Source organism: Oppia nitens, unplaced genomic scaffold (genome assembly GCF_028296485.1).
Source record: "Oppia nitens isolate AA-2021 unplaced genomic scaffold, nextdenovo-longstitch-racon4-pilon3 scaffold19_pilon_pilon_pilon, whole genome shotgun sequence".
NCBI lineage: Eukaryota > Metazoa > Arthropoda > Arachnida > Sarcoptiformes > Oppiidae > Oppia > Oppia nitens.
Window position 1 is genome coordinate 1,217,501 of NW_026533198.1, and position 23,497 is coordinate 1,240,997.

Sequence of the window (23,497 nt, forward strand, 5' to 3'; positions counted from 1 at the left end):
TATTTATATGTAGAGAATAAATTTATAAAATTTAACCATGGTTAATTTGTTTTTTAAATTCAAAAATTAATGCACACACAAACGGGTAGTTTTTATTATTAATTAATAATAAATTAATAGAAATTATAAAAAATTAATTAAAAACCATTTATAAAATATAATATTTTTAAAAAAAATCTATAAATTTAATATATAATATATATTTAATAATAATAATATTACTAATTATTTTTTAGACACTTATTAGAAATTCATTAATAGTTTAAAAATTTTTAAAATTCATTATAACTTTTAATTTCTAATTATTAAATAAATAAATAATTAATTAATTAATTGCTTAACAGAAAAAAAAAGTTTATATCAATGATTCAAATCAATTGAACAAACAATCAAACAAACAAACAGAAAGTGTCTGAATGTCTGGACTAAACTGTTTCGCCGATTTCAAGTCAATGGACTCATTAGTGGCCAACGATATCATTATCATCAATGGTTCCCATGATTTTCAGACAATAACAACACCAACAACAGCATCATTGACCCACCAATCGTTGATCAGATCTTCTTCTTCGGCCAACAAATATCTGACAGCAGCTGTTGTTGATGACAACAATTCTTCTCAAGTCGAAGAAGAAGACGAAGTAGTCGTTGAAGTAGAAGAAGAAGAAGAAGACAACGACAACAATAGCTATCATCAGATGATACATACGGATACTGATTGCTGTAGCGACGAAAGCTTTGTCGAGTTAGTACAACAAGTGGTGACCAACAGCGGTGGTGGTGTTGATTGCAATGGACTATCGTCGGCTAGTCGTCCACCACTTCGCCGCCGTAAGGCTACACAACCCCAGAGACTTGTCTACTGTGATCTTGATTTTAATAGTATTACCGCTGCCGCCGGTAGTTGTGGTGGTGGCGATGGCGGTGGTGGTGGTAGTGACCATCCAAACGGTATTCATCACAATCATCAAAGTGACAATCAAAGTAACCCCTGCGACGATCCGGGTGGCAATGATTTGATGGCCACTACTAACGGTACCATCAATGATGGCCATCATCATCATCACAATATGATCAATCAGTATACTATTGATGATAATATCAATCATCATCAACAACAACAACAATCATTGTATGACAGACTTATATTGACCACCAATAATAGTATCGACCAACTAATCATAAACAATCAACAATTGATGATCAGTAGTACTACCAATGATCGGACCATTGATGATACAGAAGAAGATATTGTTGATAATGAACAACAACAACAGCAACAACAGCAAGACGTCTTCAAACCGACGACAACAACAACAACAACAGTAATAACAGATGATATCGACAATAAAATTAAGCAAAAAGTAATAATTTGTCTGAAATCTGAAGTTAATGTCTGAAATAATTAATCCTTTTTTTATTTGATCCACAAAAAAAAAAGTCTGGCAAAGGCTTCGAGTGCGAAATCTGTGGTTCCGTTTGGAACAGTAAGACCCGACTCCGCAGTCATTACCGAACTCACGGGGCGTCCAAACATCTTAAATGCGATATCTGTGGCAAACTGTTTGGTTGGGAGTACTCCTGGAAGACACATATGCTGGCCCACAGCGATGACAATCCCAATAGGTATGTCCTAAACATATGACATACCGGTTCTTATGTGGGGTTTTATTAACGGTTATTATTACAGATGTCCGCACTGTGGTCTCAAACTGTTCAATAAGACAGCACTGAACAATCATATCAAACGTATACACGAAAACCCGGACCGTCCCTACAAGTGTCCGGTTTGTAGCAAAGCATTCATATCCAAGTCGGAGCTCAACCAACACTCGCACATCCATAACGAGGACAAGCCGTTTATGTGCGAACAGTGCGGCAAAACATTCCGATCGAAAAGCTATTTGGAGCGACACTATCGGACACATTCGGGCGTCAAACCGTATAAATGCGAATATTGCGGCAAACTGTTGGCCGATAAAACCGGGTTTACGGCACACATACGCAGCCATATCGGCGAACGGCCGTTCATGTGCGACATTTGCGGCAAAAAGTATACCATTAAACGTCATCTGACATCCCATATGATCATCCATTCGGATGTCAGGCCGTTCAAGTGCGACGATTGCGGTAAGACATTCCGGTCGCGGACCAACTTCCGGATGCATAAAGATTCGCATTTGGGTCTCAAACGATGGCAATGCAAATACTGTGACCGACAGTTCCTGTCCCAGGGAAATATGGCCAAACATGTCCGCCGACATATCGGCGATCGTAAACACAAATGTCTGGTCTGTGGCAAAGCATTTATCGAAAAACAAGAACTGAAGAATCACTCGAAAATGCATTCATCGTTGACTTCGCTGACCGATTGTCAGCAGTCGTCGTCGTCGCCGCTTAAGACAATCATCGATACCACTAATGATAGTCAGTTGAATGAAACAAGAAATCAGATGCAACTGTTGTCCGAAGGAGTAGATGGACGACAACGACGACGACTGGATGTTATTGTTGTGTCCACTATTGATAGTCCGAACAGTAATAATAATAATAATAATAACGAACTGAACGGACTGTCTGTTGTGACTTCCAGTGGTAGTAGTGGTGATCAGTCGTCGTCGTCGTCATCGTCATCATCAGCAGCAGCTCTGATAACAATGTCTTCATCGCCGATAACTATCACCGCAGTTCCCACACAGCAGCAGTTGACAACAATTACCGGTAATCATCATATGTTGACTATCGGTGGTAATGAAAATCATCAGACATTTGCCGACATTAATGATATCGCAAATACTTCGTCGACGACGACATCTATTAATAATGTCGTCAGCGATACCTCCTCTCAGCTATCGTTTTGTTGCGATTTCGGTGATAATCAACAACAACTAAATGATGACAACTGTGACAACAATAGCTGTTGCGATGATAATAATAATAATTATTATACTACTACTACTAATAATAATACAAATACCGATTCTTCATCATCGACAGTACATCCGGCGACATATGGTTTACCGACCAATACTACTAGTGATGGGACCACCAATACATCCTCCTCTTCTGCACCAAACAATAATGTTGTTATATATGATCATAATCTTCATAGTCTTCTTCAACATCATCATCAGCAACAAAGCTATAGTCTTCAACACCAACACCAACAACAACAACCACAACAACAGACAATCCATTGTAGTCTCTGTTCGGTTGTCTTTCAGACACTAAATAATTTAAGACAACATTTAATTGATTTTCATAGAGTCGAGTCTGAAAAAGTTATAGCAATGATGTATTGATTTTTTTTGTTTGTTTGTTGTATTTAATTATATAATTTAAATATATATATATAAAAAAATTAATTTTTACATAAATTTAAATATATATATATATATATAAATAGTTATCAATTATCGGGTAATTATTAAAAAAAATAAATTATTGGGTGATCTATATAATGTATTTTATATATACTGTATATAATATAATAATTTTCAATATACTGTATAATGCAATATATATATAAATATAAAATAAATTTAATTTATATGATTTTATCAAACTTTGTTTAAATAATTTAATATTTTTAATTATTATTAGTTTTGTTGTTTAATATAAATATAAATATATATATATATAAAGTTTTAATCAATATTTTTAGTCAAAAAAATTAATATTGATTAAAATTAATAAACCACCATGGTAAAATTTAAAACGTATTTTTATGTATTACTTGATGGCGCGTCGGGAGTCTTATGATAATAAAATTATATTGAATTAAAAATATTTGTAAAATTTAAAATATTTATAAAATTTATTAATAATAATAACAAAAAATTGCTTTTAGCAATCATATTTGTATTATTAATAATAAGCATAATTTAATTAATATATATATATAAATTTAATTTAATATATTTTATAATAACATTTCATTTATATATATGATATAATAATAATAGCAATAAAACTTAAATCTAAAATCTAAATGTTATTTTGAAAAAATAAATAAATATTTTTTTATATATTAAAAAATATTTCTTATTTTTCCAAATAAATTCTGATTAAAAAAAATTATTTTAATTTTTTTTTTGGTAACAAAATTCCATGAAATACATCATTCATGAGAAATACATTAATAATAATAATAATAATAATAATAAAATTCACAATAATTTCCATTGCACTGAATGTGTAATAAATTTATAATAATAATAATAATAAGTGAATGATTTTTAAATTATTTATTATAGTCATAGTAGCCATAGTATAGTAAACTATTTATATTTTAATATTTTAATATTTAATACATACTCATTCATATTTTATGAAATAAATTTGATATATTTTTTAATAATAATAACATAATATTCATAACAACACATTTCTATTTAATATATATATATATATATATATATATATATATATATATATATATATATATATATATATATATACCTGTATTTCTATTGATATATAATACTGTAATAATTATAATAATAATAATAATATTAACAAATGATAGAAAACTATGGGATAAAATAAATTAATAAAAATAATGAACAAAAAAGCTAATAAACTTGTGATTTAATTTTTTTTTTAATTATTATTATTATTATTACTATTAACTGTATTATATAATAGTATATCTATTATTGGTATTAGTTAATGGTATTATTATAAAAATATATTATATAAATAAAAATTATATATTTCAAATAGATTATATATTTATTATATATATATATTGTATTGTAAATTATAATATATTTGTATATACAGTATATATAAATTTATAGAAAATCTACAGTAAAAAAAAATTTTGACATTAAATTTTAAATAAACTCATTTTGAATCTACAATAAATGTGATTTTACTTTAACTATATAAATAATATTAGTAAATTTAAAAAAATAATAATTTAATATATAATAATTTTATAATCTAGAAAATTTATTTAACAACAATAATAATAATATTACTAATTTTTCTAACTGTTATTAGACATAGAAAATTTAAAAGTAACTTTTTAAAAGTGTTTAGTAATTATTTTTATTTTACTAAATAAATAAAAAAAAGTTTGCTCAAGATAAAATAATTAATAAACACTATAAGAAAAAAAAGTTTATATTATTTAAAATAATTATTATTAGTATTATTTGGGCGAAAAACTAAATATATATAAAAACATCATTAATTACATTCCAACCTAATTATAGGTTCATTAACTAATATATCATTAGATTAAATGTATTATATCTCTCTCTCTCTCTCTCTCTCTCTCTCTCTCTCTCTATATATATATATATATATATATATATATATATATATATATATATATAATCTTTCTAATTGTCAAATGTTAGTTAATTGCACACACTGTGTGTGTGTGTGTTTGTTTGTGATTGATTGATTAATTTGATCAGGGTGACCAAATACACACACAAACAAACAAACAAAAATAATTACAATTATTTCAAACAAACCAAACAAATATATATACAGTATATATATGTAATTATTTTAGTTTTATAATATAAAACTTATAAAAAAATTGAAATTAAAAAATATAATTTTAATCATGGTAATTTTTATTGAATATAGATATATTAATTAAATTCAAAAATTAGTTACGCTATTATGGGGTTATTATATTATACTCTATCTATACTGAGCACAGGTAGCTAACAGATAGATAGATAGATAAATAGAGCTGTATTTGATGGCATATCCTACTATACAATAATATATATTACTATTATATAACATTTATAAACTGTGTATAATTGATAAATAAAAAAAAATCTATTAAAATGTTTAATCATATAAAATATTATTATTATTATTAATAACAATTTGAACGGAAAAAAATATTTTAGGAATTTTTGTGTAGAATTTATTTTCATGTAATTTATAATAAAACCAGTTAAGAATGCTAGAAAGCATTATTAGAAAAAAAACTTGAATATCATAAATATGTTGAAACCAAATAGTTGGTATAATTATATAGTATTAATTTATATAGTAACAAAAATAAAAAACTGGTAAAATATACATAATTTAAATAATGTTATGTAGGTTATCAAATGACTCGGTATGACAAAATAAACTCAACCATAGTCATGTAGGGTATCAAATGACTCGGAATGACAAAATAAACTCAACCATAGTCATGTAGGGTATCAAATGACTCGGAATGACAAAATAAACTCAACTATAGTTATGTATGGTATCAAATGATTCGGTATGACAAAATAAACAACCATAGTCATGTAGGGTATCAAATGACTCGGAATGACAAACAAAACTCAACTATAGTCATGTAGGGTATAAAATGACTCGGTATGACAAAATAAACTCAACCATAGTCATGTAGGGTATCAAATGACTCGGTATGACAAAATAAACAACCATAGTCATGTAGGGTATCAAATGACTCGGTATGACAAAACAAACTCAACCATAGTCATGTAGGGTATCAAATTACTCTGTATGACAAAATAAACTCAACTCTAGTCATGTAGAGTATCAGATGATTAATATAATGAAATAAACAAATATAATCATGTTTGGTATTAAATGATTTAGTATAACAAAATAAACAGTTAAAATCATACTTTTGCTGCCATTTTTTGAAAAAATAATATAATTTTGATCTATTATATCTTATTTTTAATACTATATACAATTCTAAGCGCTAAAATTTACCTTAATTTTTTATACGTCACCATTTTTTTAAAAAAAATAATTTTAATTTATTATATCTTATTTTTGATGCTCTATACAATTCTAAACGTTAAAATTTTTACCTAAATTTTTTTACTTTGGCCGCCATTTTTAAAAAAATAAAAATAATTTTAATTTATTATATCTTATTTTTGATGCTCTATACAATTCTAAACGTTAAAATTTTTACCTAAATTTTTTTTTTATTTTGGCCGCCATTTTCTCTATGTTCCTGAAGAGATATCAAAATTTTAATGCATATTTTTATGCTTGCTTTTGATGCTCTATTCAAATTTATACTTAAAATATTTTTTCTTAAAATTTTCTTTACTTTGGCCGCCATTTTCTATATGATCCCGAAGAGATATCAAAATTTTAATGCAACTTTTCAATACATTATTAGTAGTCCTCTAACCGAATCTGAAGTCAGAATTTCAAAATTCGCAAAAAAATTGCTACACACACACACACACACACACACACAAAAAAGGCTCGTATAGATTTCAGAAAACAAAACTTTTCAAGTTTTTTTTGAATATATATATTTTTCTATAACTGTTATAAAGTTATATAAACATACAATAAAAAAATTTCTATATATATATATATATATGATATCTATTACTTATTTTTTTTATAAAATAAACTGTATTTATTCAATAATAACTACTATTACCAAAAAAATCTACAAAATTTAATTAAGTTACTCACTCACATAAAAACTACAAATAAAAATAAATAAATATTTCAAATATTTATTGTATTTACAAAAAAATAAAATAATATTAATCAACAATTTTTTCTCTCTGTATAGTTATTTTTTTTTGTATAGATATATATATATATACTATTGATATACACTAAATGCTAATTTTTTTCAAAGATATTAAATAAAATCTCAGCAAAAAATAAGTTTTTAAACAATTTTAACTTTAATTTAAATTTTTTGCAATTAAATGAATAAATTAGTCAATTATTTTGTTAACTTTATTATTATAGGATTGAAATCAATTTGTCAGCAAATTTAGTTTTTTTTTTAAATAAAATAAATAATTCACTATAAATTTTTTATCTTCAATAACACATTTCAGCAAAAAAAATATATAACTAAATAAATAATTTTTTATTTTTTAAAAGTTTTTCTATTACTTTAACTGTAATGTTATATATACTGTATATAAAAATAAATTTATACTTGAAAATAAAAATTTAAATATATATATCATTTAAGCGTTTAGGTGATATGTTGCAATTATTTTAATTTTAATTTTTATTTTATTTTATTTTTTGAATTTGATTATAATTTTCAAAATTAAATACCCGGTAAACTTTATATTTAATTTATTTTATATATATATATATATATATACTGTATATAACTGTATATTGAAAATACATGAATTGAATAATAATAAAAAAAATAATTTATGTAAGAATTCATAGTGAGTTGTATTTTAATAAATTATTTTATTTTCCTAAAACAAAATTAAAACTATTGAATAATATATATATTATAATATATATTATTGAATAATAGTTGTTATTTTGTGTGTTAAACAGTAGGTGTTTTTTCAGGTAAAAATCAATTCAATTACTTATATATAATATATATTAAATAAATATATTTTTAGACTAATAAAAAAATATATATCAAAGTTTTTTTTTTAAAAAATTTTTGTATGTATTGTATAAAAATAAATTATTAATAAACTTTATAGATATTGATAGATTAAATTCAAAACAATTTTTTTCATAACTATTATTATCTATTTGTATAATTTATTTATAACTTCTATAAATTATAATTATATATTCAATAATTTAAGTTAATTATTGTATTTAGAAATTCAATTCATTGTTAAAATTGAATTAAAATAAATATTCAGTAGAAAAATGTCTTTAAATATTATTAAAAATAGATTATTATAACAAAAATGAATAATAAATTTTGTATTTTAATAATATATATATATAACTAGAAAATAAAATTTATATTTATAAAACATATTTACTATGAAAGTGTGTAACAAAAAAAATAAAAAATAAATATAATTTATAAATAAAAATTAGTTTTCTAAGTATAAGCTAAATAATTGATTCAACTAATCAATAATAAAAATTTTTGTAAAAAGATTTTATGAATTAAACTTTTAACGAAATAATATTTTATAACATTTTTATTTATAATAAAAAATAAATATATAATAAATCATAAATTATATATTGAAAATCTAATTTAAAAATTTTGTTTATACTAAAAATATGTAACTAAAATACTAAACTACTACATGATTTAGATTTTAAAATATTTTTTTTTTATAAAACAGTTTAATATATACATACTGTATATTTTTAAAATCATCAATAATATAGACTAATATATTAAATATTATGTTATGAATATTATATTATAAATATTATGTAATAAATATTATGATATAGTAAATATGCAACTTAATAATGTAAATTTATTTTCATTGATATATAGTTTACAATATATATAATATATAAATCAAATACATATATATATATATATATATATATATATATATATATATATATACAGTATATATATAGACTTTATATTTTATATTACAAAATTTGTTATTTAACTTTTTTTAAACAAAAATACACTGTAAATCAAATAATCATTTAATATTAATTGTATTTTATATTAATATTTTTTGTAATTATACAGTAATATATATATATATATATATATATATATATATATATACTTTTAAAATACAATTAATATTAAATGATTATTTGATTTATAGTGTATATATTTTCAATGAATTTTTATTACAAAAAAATAAAAATAAATGTAATATAAAATATAAAGTCTATTTAATATGATTTTAAAAGATTTACATATATTGTAAATATACAAATTAGCTTATAAGTTTTAATTTTTTTAATGATTTAATTATAATAATAATAAAATGTTTTTACTAATTGCTAAAAACTTTTCAATGAATCATCAATAAGTTAATAGTATTATATTTTTTGTTGTTGAAAAAAACATATTAAATATATATTTTTACATACATAATACATACATTATATAATTTTTTATATTAATTAAATATAACATTTTATATAAAAGTGCATTACATATATATTTATATATATATATATCATATATGGCTATATTAATAGATTTTTTTTATAGTGTTAAATATACTCTCAAAATTAAAATAGATGATTAACAGTGTATTATTATTATTATTATTATTAATATATTAATATTATTAAACAAAATGTGTGGTAATTTTATTAAAATACCAAAAATATAATACCTATATATATATATAAATTAAATGGACATTTAGGGTGGGATATATATATATCATTCATTGAATTGAAAAATGCATTTACAATACATAATATAATATATATATATATATATATATATATATATATATATATATATATATATATATATATATATATTAATATCTTTATATTCATTAGACTAAATAATATTAATAATACTAAAAAAAATTGTTAATAATTTTTTTTATTGTTATTAATAGATACACTACAATGAATACTATACTATACTATACTATAATATAATATAATATAAAAAATAATAATAATTAAATTACTAATAATGATGCTAATACTAATTTATATTGATTAATATTTTTTTACATTAAATAGTTTTTATTTAGTTTAATATATTAAAATAAATAAATAAATAAATTATTAACTCCAGAAAAACAAATGTTATAAACTTTTTATTTAATATAAATTTATTATTATTTAAAATTTATCAAAAAAAAACTTATTTACAAAATAAATTTCAAAATAAATTGATTTTTTAATTTTGTTTTTTGTTGTTGTAAAATTAAATTTATTATTAGTAGTAATAATTATGTAAAATAAAATAAACTGATATTTAATAAACTAATAAAAATATTTATATAAATTATTATTATTATTATTAAAACGTCATATTAATCATTATCAAAACATTTATTAATTAGCTCATTAGTATACATGTAAATAAAATAAATCTAAAATATTATTTATAGATTTAATACAAAAATATGATAATATTGTTTGTTATTGTTGAAAATTTTGTTGAAAATTTTGTTGAAAATTTTTTATTGAAAATTACTGATAATATTTTCAAAAATTTTGAATGATAATAATAATAATATTTTTTTATTATATAATTATAAACTATATTGTATTTATCTATTTTTTTAACAACAAAAAATAAAAGTAATTAAACTTCCAGTATAATTATTTATATAAAAAAAAATTTATTATTATTATATTTAATAAAACTAGAAATATTTAAATTTTTCTATATTTATACATATTTTACAAATTTTTTTAATGAAAAAAATAACATAACTATTATTATTATTATTATCATAATCATCATCATCATCATAATGTATTGTATTGTATTTTTTAATTAAATATAGTTTTTATTATAATTATTAAAAAATAGTATCATTAATAAAAAAAACTACTAAAAAAATTAAATACTAATAAAAATGTAGTAACAATGAAAAAAAACTATATATTAATTAAAAAAAAATTATAGTTTATTTGAAAACATTTTATGATTTAAAAAAAAAAATATTATATATATATATATATATACAGTATATTCTGTATATATATATAATCATAAACGCAGACTCCTATACTCTATGGGTGAATACGTGCGCCAATCATACAGTATATATACCGTATATAATACAATAATAATAAATGTCTAAACCGTAAGACAACTTTCCCCAAACACTTACAGTACATACACACACACACACACACACACACTCACACACTTGTAGTGACCTTTTATCTCTACCACTCCTAACTATATCTCTCTCTCTCAAATAAATTTTATTGAAAAACTTTTTTTTGACACACACTTATCATTCATCGGTATAGTAGTTATTGTTAAACAATCACTACTACTACTACTACTACTACTACTACTACTACTACTACTACTACTACTAGTATCGGCACTTCAAACAAATAAAATAAATAATAGTTATATTATATAACTTGAAATTTTTGTGGATATATAATATATTTATATAAATAAATAATTTTAAACTAAATTTTTTTGTGTGTGCAAATCTAATACTACTAACAAAACAAAAATTGTTTAATTTGATAAGTTTTTTTTCAAATAAATAAAAAGATATTAATTATTATATATTTTGAATAATAATAATAATAATAATTTTTTTTCACTGTTTTGTTATCAAATAATTAAAAAAAAATATGAAATACGTGTCGTCGACAACAATAATAACCGATAATATAGTGGATATAATACCGACACCACCAACAACAACAACAACAAGGTTTAACAGTACATCATATATAAGCAATAATAATAATAATAATAATAACTACCTGAGCCATAGTAGAAGATATCGACGACCATCACCACCACCACCAACACCATCGCCAACACCATTGAGTTCAATGTCAGCTAAAATGTGTCTACTATTGGCTATTATATTGTCGGTGACCAGTATTGGCGAAAGTATCAGTATTATTGGCGGCGGCGGTAATAGTGGCGGCAGTGGTATAGTCGATGATGGGGGTATACCGTTGGTGATGATGGGGAGTACGGGTGCTGGTGGTGCAGGTGTTTTACCTCAACATCATCATCGTTCAGCAGCAGCCGTCATCGGCCGTCAATATGATGGTACAGCTGATGATCCCATAGCCAACGCAATCAATACAATAATAGCCAAACGTAGCCAATCATCGGCTGGTCATCATCAGCAGGTGAGAGGACAGTTGTGTGTCGTACTATACATACAGACAGATAGTCAGTCAACTATTTTTAAAAAAAAATATAACTTATTTTATTGTATGTGCAAAATATAAGAAAAATACTATTAATTTTGTTATTTTGAAATTCATTGATATATTTCTATATAAATCTGTATATTGAAGTATAAATTAATTTTATTTTTTGTTTCTCTCTCTCTTTCTCTCTTTCGTTCTCTCTTTCTTTCTTTCACTTCAACTCTATTGATGAACAATACTATTACTGTTTGAAATTCATTGATAGATAGCTATTTGATATATATATTTAAAGTATAAATTAATTTTATTTTCTCTATCAATTAACTCAATTGATGAACACAACCATTAAATTTGAATGTTGTGTTAATAGTAGTATTTTAATCATTAACACAAAAAAAAAATTACTACAAGTGTTTTGTATGTTGTTTTAACTCAAGTTATTTAGTTTCAGTTTTCTCTTTTTTTTATTTGTATTTTATATTATTTTTATTATCCTAATTGTAATGTTATTTTTATTTAACTAAAACAACACACACCAACACAAACAAACACACGCACACACATACATACATACACACCAACACACTAAACACACATACATACACACCAACACACACACATCAACACAGACACAACACACACACACACACACACACACACACACACACACACACACACACACTAAACACAAATACAAATACAAATACATACATACATACATACATAAACACCAACACAAATACATACATACTAGACACACATACATACACACCAAACACACACACATACATACATACATAAACACCAATACATATATACATACACACCAAACACACATACATACATAAACACCAACACATATATATATATACATGAATATTCTCAATAGTATTACTGTAAATATAATTGTCTGTTTGAATAATTGTATTGATTTAATAGTACAGTGAATTTAAGTGATCCCTATAGATTTTATTTAAGTTAACAATTGAAACTATATTTTTACTATTAGAAATGATACGTAAAAATAACAACATTAGGTTAACATATAAATAAATTTTTTATATACATTATAATGTATATATAAATATATATATGTCATCGAAATATAACTAAATAACTTTAAAATTTTCTGGAAATTTAATTATATTTTTTGTTGTTGTTGTTGTAATAAATTTTTCCATATAAACCAAATATAATAGTAATACTTAGAAAAATATTATTATTATTATATTTTGATACATTAAATATATTGTATACTATTTAATTATATAATATTAATTATTTGTTATGAATTTATATATATATTATATACTTTAAATAATACAGAGATATATCATATATCATATTAATATAATTTAATATACTATAATAGTTACTATTAATTAATTTTACTATAATTATAATAACAATATTACAGGTATATTATATTATATTATATTTTATATTTATATATATATAATATATAAACAATTTAATTTAATATATTACTTAATATAATTTTTTAAAAATATTTATAAACCGGTATATACTTAAAAAATAAACAAAACTTAAATAAAATTAGTTAAAACAATCTAAAAATCAATTTTCTCTAATAAATCAATAAATAGATTAACAAATAATAATATCTTTTTTTTTAAAAAAAAGATAACGTATATTTAGTATCATTTTTATTACACATATTATTATTACAATTTAGGAGATTTACAACTAAATCTCTCTCTCTCTCTCTCTCTCTCTCTCTCTCTCTCTCTCTCTCTCTCTCTCTCTCTCTCTCTCTCTCTCTCTCTCTCTCTCTCTGTATTTTACAAACTAAATTGAAATCTGATGACACTATTTGTAGGTGTTATATGTGTTTTCAATTACACATTGTTATAAAAATTTTACTATCATTTAGTTGTAGTATTGAAATATACTGTATATATATATTTAATTTATATTGAATTGTTTTTTTTAACCTAAGTTTATACAATACATCTACAAAATAAACTAATAATAATAATAATAATAATAATGTTGACGTGATATAACCTAACTAAAAGTGTAGGATTTAATTGTAATTATTTGTATTGAATTGTATTTATTTGAAAAGTCTATATTGTTTTTAACAATTAGAAAAATAAAAGTTTTCCGTAAACAAAGTCAAAGTAAACTTCCCATTGATTATATAATATATCTATTTTTAATCCTTATTTTTATTGAACAAAAAAATTTATTAATTACAGATTTAAATCCCAAAATAAGAAAACAGTTAATTAAATATTTATATATATATATATAACAAAAAATTATTGAAAATTAATTGACAATTTACAGTATATACTATATAATCAATAATAAACTAATCTAAATATATCAATATATTTTTATAGACATTTGAAATTTAAGTAAATTTTTTTTATTAAATCTTGTAAAATAAAAATTTATTACAAAAAAAATTAATAAAATATTTATATAGATCATAAATATTATACATTAAACATTGAATGGAAAAAATAAACTTTAAATTTTTTGATTATAAAATATTTAGATAAAATTTATTTTTGATTATATAACTATATTAACTATAATATTTATATAATTTATTATATATATATATATATATATTATAAAAAATTTACTTATAATACTTTTATATACAAAATTTTTTGAAATATTGCATATTTATTATATTCAAAATTATTTACAATCAAAAAATACTAGTGTATAATAAATATTAATTATTAATATAATGTTATTTATCAAAAATATTAGTTCAAAATAATAATCTAAACCATATTGTAATTTTGTTTTAAATGTCTATATATATATAAAAAAAATAATATTTATTTATTTTTTTCACTAAAATTTAATTAATGAAAAACGGTTTATTCATAAATTTCTGAGAAAGAGAGATAAAAACTATTATTTAATTTAATTTTTAAATAAAATAAATAAGATTTTTCAGAAAAGATTTGAAACATTATAGATATAAATAAAATTTTTGAAAAATTTTCTTTTTTTTGATTTGATTTGACTTTTGTTGAATCACATCATTAGGTATTACTTAAGTTTTCCTAATAGTCTATACAATACTAATAATAATAATACTAATAATAATAATAATAATAGTTTTCAGTATATTTAGTATCTCCTAAATCTGACTCTTATTTTCTAACCTTTATATATATATACAGTATATTCACTGTATGTATAAATAAACTGTTATTTCATTCAATTTATGTTACATAACAACAATAGAAAGTAAACTTTTTTTATTTATTTATATATATATATATAAAAAAATCAAATTTAATTCAATTCAAAATATTGTAAAATTTTTTTTAAATGTAGTTTAAAATGGTTTTATTTTTTTTCATTGCTGCTGTCATTATATTTTTAACTTTTATAATGTCAAACATATGATAAATATGTAAAATTAAAAAATATATTTATTTATATAGATTATAGATTATAAATAAAATTATATTTATATAATAGTGTGTGAATTTATAGTACAGGTATATATACTGTATATATATATATATATATAAATTATTATTTATGAAATATTGTTTTAGACTCAAAAAATTAATATTAAATATAAAAATTTTAATTATAATAGTCTAACATTTAATTATTTCTATTATTTAATGTGACAGAGAATTTAATTCATAAAAAACTATATATAAAAAAATTAATTATTTTTACGCCTAAACCACACACAATAACTACAGGAATAATAATAATAATAATCAGACAATTCATATGTAATATAATGATGAGCTATGGATTTGAATGTTAATGAAATTATATATATATATATATATATTTATATTTTCTATAAATAATTTAAATGAATGAACTATTATAAAAAAAATATATCATTGATATAAGTTTTTTTTGAAAAATGAATTAACATTTTCATTAAAAATTAATAATAATAATAATATTAATAGTATTTGATATGATATTATTAATTGAATACTAATTCAGTTAACTAATAATAAACTATTAATACATTATTACTACTACTACACTACTACTACTACTACTACTATTAAAATTATTATTATTATTATTATTAATAATAATTATATATTTAAGTATTGCATAACATTATAATCATCAAAACGTGTGATATTTTTAATACTATTAATATATAATATATATATGATATATATATATCTTATGTTTTATTATATCCCATATTTTTCTGACAATATTTATTATATATAACAATATTTTGATTAAATAAAATAATATATTTTTTTGTATGACCACCACTTGTACTTATATATTGTGTATATATATATTGTATTGTATATATATATATTGTATGTACAGTACATATGTATCAAACACTTATATAATATACGGTATGATATTATATGGTACTTATGGATACAAAAAAACATGTATAACACGTTTTTTGACACAATATTTATTTATATATTAATATTGACACTGTTTTTTGTGGTATATATATATTTATATATACTTATATATATATGTGTATGTATGTGTGTGTATGTGTTAAGTACATCCAATAATATTAAGCGCCTATTGTTATACAGTATATATATATATATATATAGCTACTAATAAAAATATGATATATATTGCAAATAAAAATACAATAAAAAATACTTAAAAAAAACAATATGATTACAATTTTCTTTAATAATAATTGTTTTAATAATAAGTTTTAATACTATTAATATAATAAATTTAAAAAAAAACAATAAAATTATTTTAGGCATTGCCTGAATGTATGGATGATAAGTCAGTGTGCGGTTACGTTCAACTCAATAATATGGGCATCAGTTGGCAACCGATATGCCGGTGCCGTGGAGGAGGACATGGAGGTAGTGGTGGTGGTGGTGGTGTCCAGTGCCCGATGATGTGGAATCCGATGGACGGCCGTACAATATCCCATGGCAATGATCAGTATAAGGTATGTCTACCTACCCTACCCCACCCCACCTCAACCCTACCCCACCACTAGAGTTGGCAAAATTAAAGAGAAATTTCTTGAAAGTTTCGAAATTAAAAATTTTTGTCTATGAGATACCAATTTAAAATTTTTGTTGTTGTTGTTTATATGTCAATAATTGTTAGCTTATATACTGTAATATAACATTTGAAATAATAAAAACTAAATAATAATATTAGTATTTAATTATTATTAAAAGTTTAAAAAAATAAATAAAATTATAATTAAATAACTATTTTAATTATATATATCTATATATACTGTATATACATGTATATATCATATATAGGAATATGCTATGATATTTGTAATATACACTATAGTGTAATCATAATAAGTTTCAATAATAATGTAAAATTTCCATTGAAAATAAAATCATATTCCATGAGAAATTTACCCATAAATTTCTATTTGTCCATAACTACAATACCAGCCCCACCCCACCCCCAAAAAAAATTTCAATAGATATTTGATAATAATAATTATTATGATTTATAACTACTATTATTAGTACTGCAATCGGGCACCTATACTCAAACACTGTGGCAAAGATGATATAGTCTATACAAGCTATTTGGAGACCAGTTATCTGACAATGGATATCAATGTTAATACCAATCATATACACTGTCAGTGTCCGGGCCATCATCTGTTTGTACGTAACGGTACAACATTTGACGACATTGACGACACTACAGCTATTATTGCCACACAATACCAGTGCAAAACCGTAAGTAAATTATTTTTAGTTTTGTTTTTAATTGTTTATTTAAAAAAATATATTTAGTTTTAAACAAATTATTATAAATTGTTTAATATTCATAAATATATAATTATGAATAATATATATATATATATATATATATATATATATATATATATTGCTATATATATTAAAATACATTATTATATTAAAACTATATATATATATATTTAATATAATGCTAATTAAATTTTAATTAATTTTTTGTTAATTATGTGTAAATATCTAAATAGCATTTAATATTAGAAAAAATGTTTTTTAATCATAAAATAAGTTTTTAATTGTCTATTTAAAAAAATAAATAAATAATAGTTAGTTTTAAACTAATTATAATAAATTGTTTAATATTCGTAAATATTATTATTATATATATATATAAATACAATATTATATTAAAACTATATATATATTTAATATAATGCTAAACAAATTAAAAATTATATAATAATTGAAAAAGATTAAGAAACAATTATTATTGAAGTTATATTTAAATAATAATATTTTTATGTGTTATTATTTTTGGTATTATTATTATTATTAGATTATTAGCTTATGTTTTTACACTTTAAAAATATTTTTATTATATAATATATTATCTCTAATATATATATATATATATATTTTGAAACACCACTCAAACAAATGTTATTTAAATCATATATATTTTGCAAACATAATCTTTGAAATCTTTTTAAGTATTATTATTGTATTATTGATATTAAATTTTTATTAGTAATTGTAAAAATTATACTAAATATTTTAAAAATGTTTAAAAATAATTTCATTATAAAAATTTTTATTTTATTTTTTCCCCTCTAACTCTCTAATACTTAAAAATATTTAGTTTTAAGGAAATAATAAAAAAAACAAATTAAATATATATTTTTAGAAATTTTTAAACTAAATATTTAACAACTTTATTGTTTTTGATTTATTACAAATTTTTAATACAATAATTGTTAACAAATATAGTAAAATATATGATATATTAATAAATCTATATAAATATTACATAAGTTATTGTGTAATATTTATTAATACTTTAATGAACATAATATTTTATAATTAATTTTATAGATGTAGGTATTTTTTGTACATTTAATTATTGAATCTATTGAATTAAAATTTATAATTAATAATAAATTTATTATTGATTATTGCATATATATATCAAAATTATTAGTTTTAATAATAATAACTATTTATATAATTTTAAAATAACATTTTCTAGTAGGTAGTAATTTTGATACCTTATTATACAATTGTAAAGTGTATAGTGTTTTATAATAATAATAATAATAATAAATATTATAATTTTTTGTTTGACTTATATTAGACAGTGATTGTGAATACATTATATTAATTAATGATTTTTTAAAAAAAAAATAATAATTAATTGTCAAATAATAGTTATAATCTTTTTCAATAATTTCTAATCCATGTTAATCTAAATGCATATTATTACTGATTATTATTTATTTAATTTTTTTACAAAAAAAAACTACATTTGTTTTTAAAAAATTTAAAATTTATTATATGAAAGATTTTTTTTTTAAATCTAAAATAAATTTTTTTAATGATGAATAATTTACATGAATAAAATTTTTTAATTATTAATATTATTTATCTACAAATATAATAGATAATTTAAAATTATTTATTATTTTTCTAGATAATTATTTTATGATAATTATGCTAGTTAATTAAACTAATAATTAGTTATTATAAATTTTTTTTCATGCTTACTAATTTTATAGTTTTAATTGTAATAATTTTTTAAAAAAGTAATTTAAATATTAGATAAAAATTTAAAACCTAATAGTATTAAATAAAAAATAAACACAATTTATTGTTAACCATATAATCATTATAATAGTTAAATCGATTGAATCCTATTATTATTATAATACATACAAAATAATTATAATAACATTTTTCAAATTAAATCTAATATAAATATCTTAATAATATCAATAGTGAGTCTATTAAAATGTTTTTAAATATATAAATATATTTTAAATATTGTGATATAAAATTGAAACTTTTATGTTATTGAATACTATTTACTGTATTATCAAAAAAAAAACTATTTTATTTCTACAAACATTTAATGTATATAAAATAAAGTAAATATTTTTTGTTTACTACAAGTGTTTGTATGTGTGTGGGTATACTACTGTATATAAACTAAAAGTACAATTTTTACATTTAAATTGAAAAAGTATATATACTGTAAATATATATATTTTTTGATATTATAAATTAAGTTATATATATGTGTATTTTATTATCTATTTAGATATAAAAAAAATAATTAATTACAAATTTAATTTACAATTAAATGCAAAAATAAATTTTATTTAATTAATTAATTTTGTTTGCTAAGTGGGTGTAAGTTTTAAATAAAAATTACAATTATTTAAGTAATAGTTTAAGTTATAAGTTATAATTACAATAGTTTTTTTTAATAAAAAATTTATAATTAAGAAAATTAATATTAAAAAATATGTTTTCAACATATATGACTATATTTATAAATTATATTAATTATAGTTTTAAAAAATTGATTGTTTTTTATATTAAAATGATAAGCATTTTTTTTAAATAAACATTTTTAGTTACAGTATTTTGTATTAAATAAAAATAATTTATAAAGATAAATTAAATTTTATTTAAATTTTTTAATTAAAAGATAATATTTTCTATTAATAGATAAATTAATTATATGTAATAAGAGATAAAAAAAATATTAAATAAAATATAAATGAGAAATAAGATTAATAAAATGTGCAATTAATTGTTAAATATAGCCACTGGTCATCAATTGCATACAGGTGCTTATAATATCAAATTTTAATATACAGTACATTATACCTAATTTATATATATATATATATACTATAAATATTAGATTTGTTAAATTTATTAATAATAATTATCATCCATCAATTATCATCATCCATTAACTATAATAAATTTTATTATACGATAATAATATAATTATTAATATTAATATGAGTATAATCATCTATTTAAAAAACGACCCGCGTTATTTGATATCCATAGACTATATTTACTAATTATAGATCATTATATTAATATATATATATATGAAATAATAGATATAATTTTATGAATTATTATTATTATTTATGATATCCAATGATATTATGTATTATGTTTTTTTTGAAAATAATTTTAATAAAATAATTGTTAATAAATATAGCAAAACATATGATAGAAAATTTATATAAATATTACATAAGTTATTGTGTAATATTAATACAGTATTTTAATGAACATAATATTTATAATTAATTTTTATATTATAGATGTAGTATTTTGTGCATTTAATTATTGAATCTATTGAATTAAAAATTATAATTAATAATAAATTTATTATTGATTACTGCATATATATATATATCAAAATTATTATTATTGATAATAACTATTTGTATAATTTTAAAATAACATTTTTTATTAGGTAGTAATTTTGAAACCTTATTATACAATTGTAAAGTGTAAAGTGTTTTATGATAATAATAATAATAATAATAAATATTATAATTTTTTGTTTAACTTATTGATTAGACAGTGACTGTGAATACATTATATTATAATTATGGTTTTTTAAAATAATAATAATTAATTGTCAAATAATAGTTATAATCTTTTTTTTAAAAAAAAATAATAATTTCTAATACATGTTAATCTAAATACATAATTATTATTAATTTTTTTAAAATTACTTTTGTTTTAAACAATTGAGATTTACAAAAAAAAATATTTATTAAATTTAAAATTTATTATATGAAAGATTTATTTTTTAAAAAAATCTAAAATACACTATTTTTTAATGATGAATAATTTACATGAACAAAATTTTTAATTATTAATGTTATTAATCTACAAAAAAAAATCATACAATAGATAATTAAAAAATTATTTATTTTGTTTCTAAATTCTATATTGAATTAAAAATTATAATTAATAATTAATTATTGATTACTGCATATATATATATCAAAATTAATAATAATAATAATAACTATTATTATAATTTTTTTAAAAAAACATTTTTTAGTAGATAGTAATTACCTTATTATAAGTACCTTATTATACAATTGTAAAGAGTTTTATGATAATAATAATAATAATAATAAATATTATAAGTTTTGTTTTATTTATATTAGACTTTTTTGTTTACTTTATTACTGCATATATATTTATCAAAATTATTAATAATAATAATAACTATTAAATATAAATTAAATTAAATATAAATTTTAAAAAATAACATTTTTTAGTTGGTAGTAATTTTGATACCTTATTATACAATTGTAAAGTGTATAGTGTTTTATGATAATAATAATAATAATGATAATAAATATTATAAATTTTGTTTTTAATTTATATTAGACTTTTTTTTGTTTACTTTATTACTGCATATATATATATATCAAAATTATTATTAATAATACTAACTATTAAATATAAATTTTAAAATAAACATTTTTTTTAAAATTAAAATTAATGTTAAATTTTTTTTTTTAATAATTTTTTCCACAATTACAGCCCCCGGTGTGCAGTCTAGCCGAAGCCTGTATGGGTATAACAGAGTCTCCTCACTCCCGGTTCGTTACCCGTAACTGTGTCTGTCCTTTGGGTACCTTTTGTCCAACTGATATACGACTGGCCGCCGAAAGGGTTGACCTGAATAGAGGCGCCTATTATATCATGAATTGTATCTAAAATAAAAATTATTTATAACAAAAATAATAATAATAATAATAATAAAATCAAATAAGAAAATTCATAGTAGTATTGAATTAATCTATAAATATTGAATATTGTCTCTAATATATTGTTTTTTTTATTTTAAATTTTGTTGTTGTTTTTTTTAATCATTTATAATTATTATTATTATTATTATATGATTGTATGATTGATATAATATATATAAAGTATAATACAGTATATATAATATAAAATCAATTAATAATAAAAAAAAACTTCAAGTAATTAATGATATATCCAATTACCTACCTATCTATCTATCTGTCTATTTATCTATTGTCTAAAAATACTACTTAACTATTGATATTTTAATTTAGTTATTAGCTATACTGACAGTTACGCAAAAGTTTAGTTTTCAGATTATATATATATATAACACCTACACATTGTGTCATAAACTTTATATTGAATATATATATATACAAACAGTT

At 19.8% G+C, this 23,497-nt stretch overlaps 2 protein-coding genes across 2 annotated transcripts in view; both read left to right on the top strand.

Annotated features, from left to right (window-relative positions):
* LOC128966169 (uncharacterized) overlaps nucleotides 1–3,302 on the top strand; it is an 8,974-nt gene extending 5,672 nt beyond the window's left edge. The window contains exons 6-10 of the mRNA XM_054312984.1: nucleotides 450–1,364; nucleotides 1,442–1,626; nucleotides 1,691–2,604; nucleotides 2,689–2,904; nucleotides 2,998–3,302. Of these exons, the coding sequence (XP_054168959.1) occupies nucleotides 450–1,364; nucleotides 1,442–1,626; nucleotides 1,691–2,604; nucleotides 2,689–2,904; nucleotides 2,998–3,302 (2,535 nt within the window). The remainder of the gene's footprint in view (nucleotides 1–449; nucleotides 1,365–1,441; nucleotides 1,627–1,690; nucleotides 2,605–2,688; nucleotides 2,905–2,997) is intronic.
* An 8,689-nt stretch (nucleotides 3,303–11,991) lies between these two features.
* On the top strand, nucleotides 11,992–23,021 carry LOC128966170 (uncharacterized). The gene is made up of 4 exons (XM_054312985.1): nucleotides 11,992–12,507; nucleotides 17,267–17,464; nucleotides 18,015–18,233; nucleotides 22,845–23,021. Exons 1-4 carry the CDS (start codon nucleotides 11,992–11,994, stop codon nucleotides 23,019–23,021), a joined length of 1,110 nt encoding a protein of 369 aa, XP_054168960.1.
* Nucleotides 23,022–23,497: the final 476 nt, after the last annotated feature.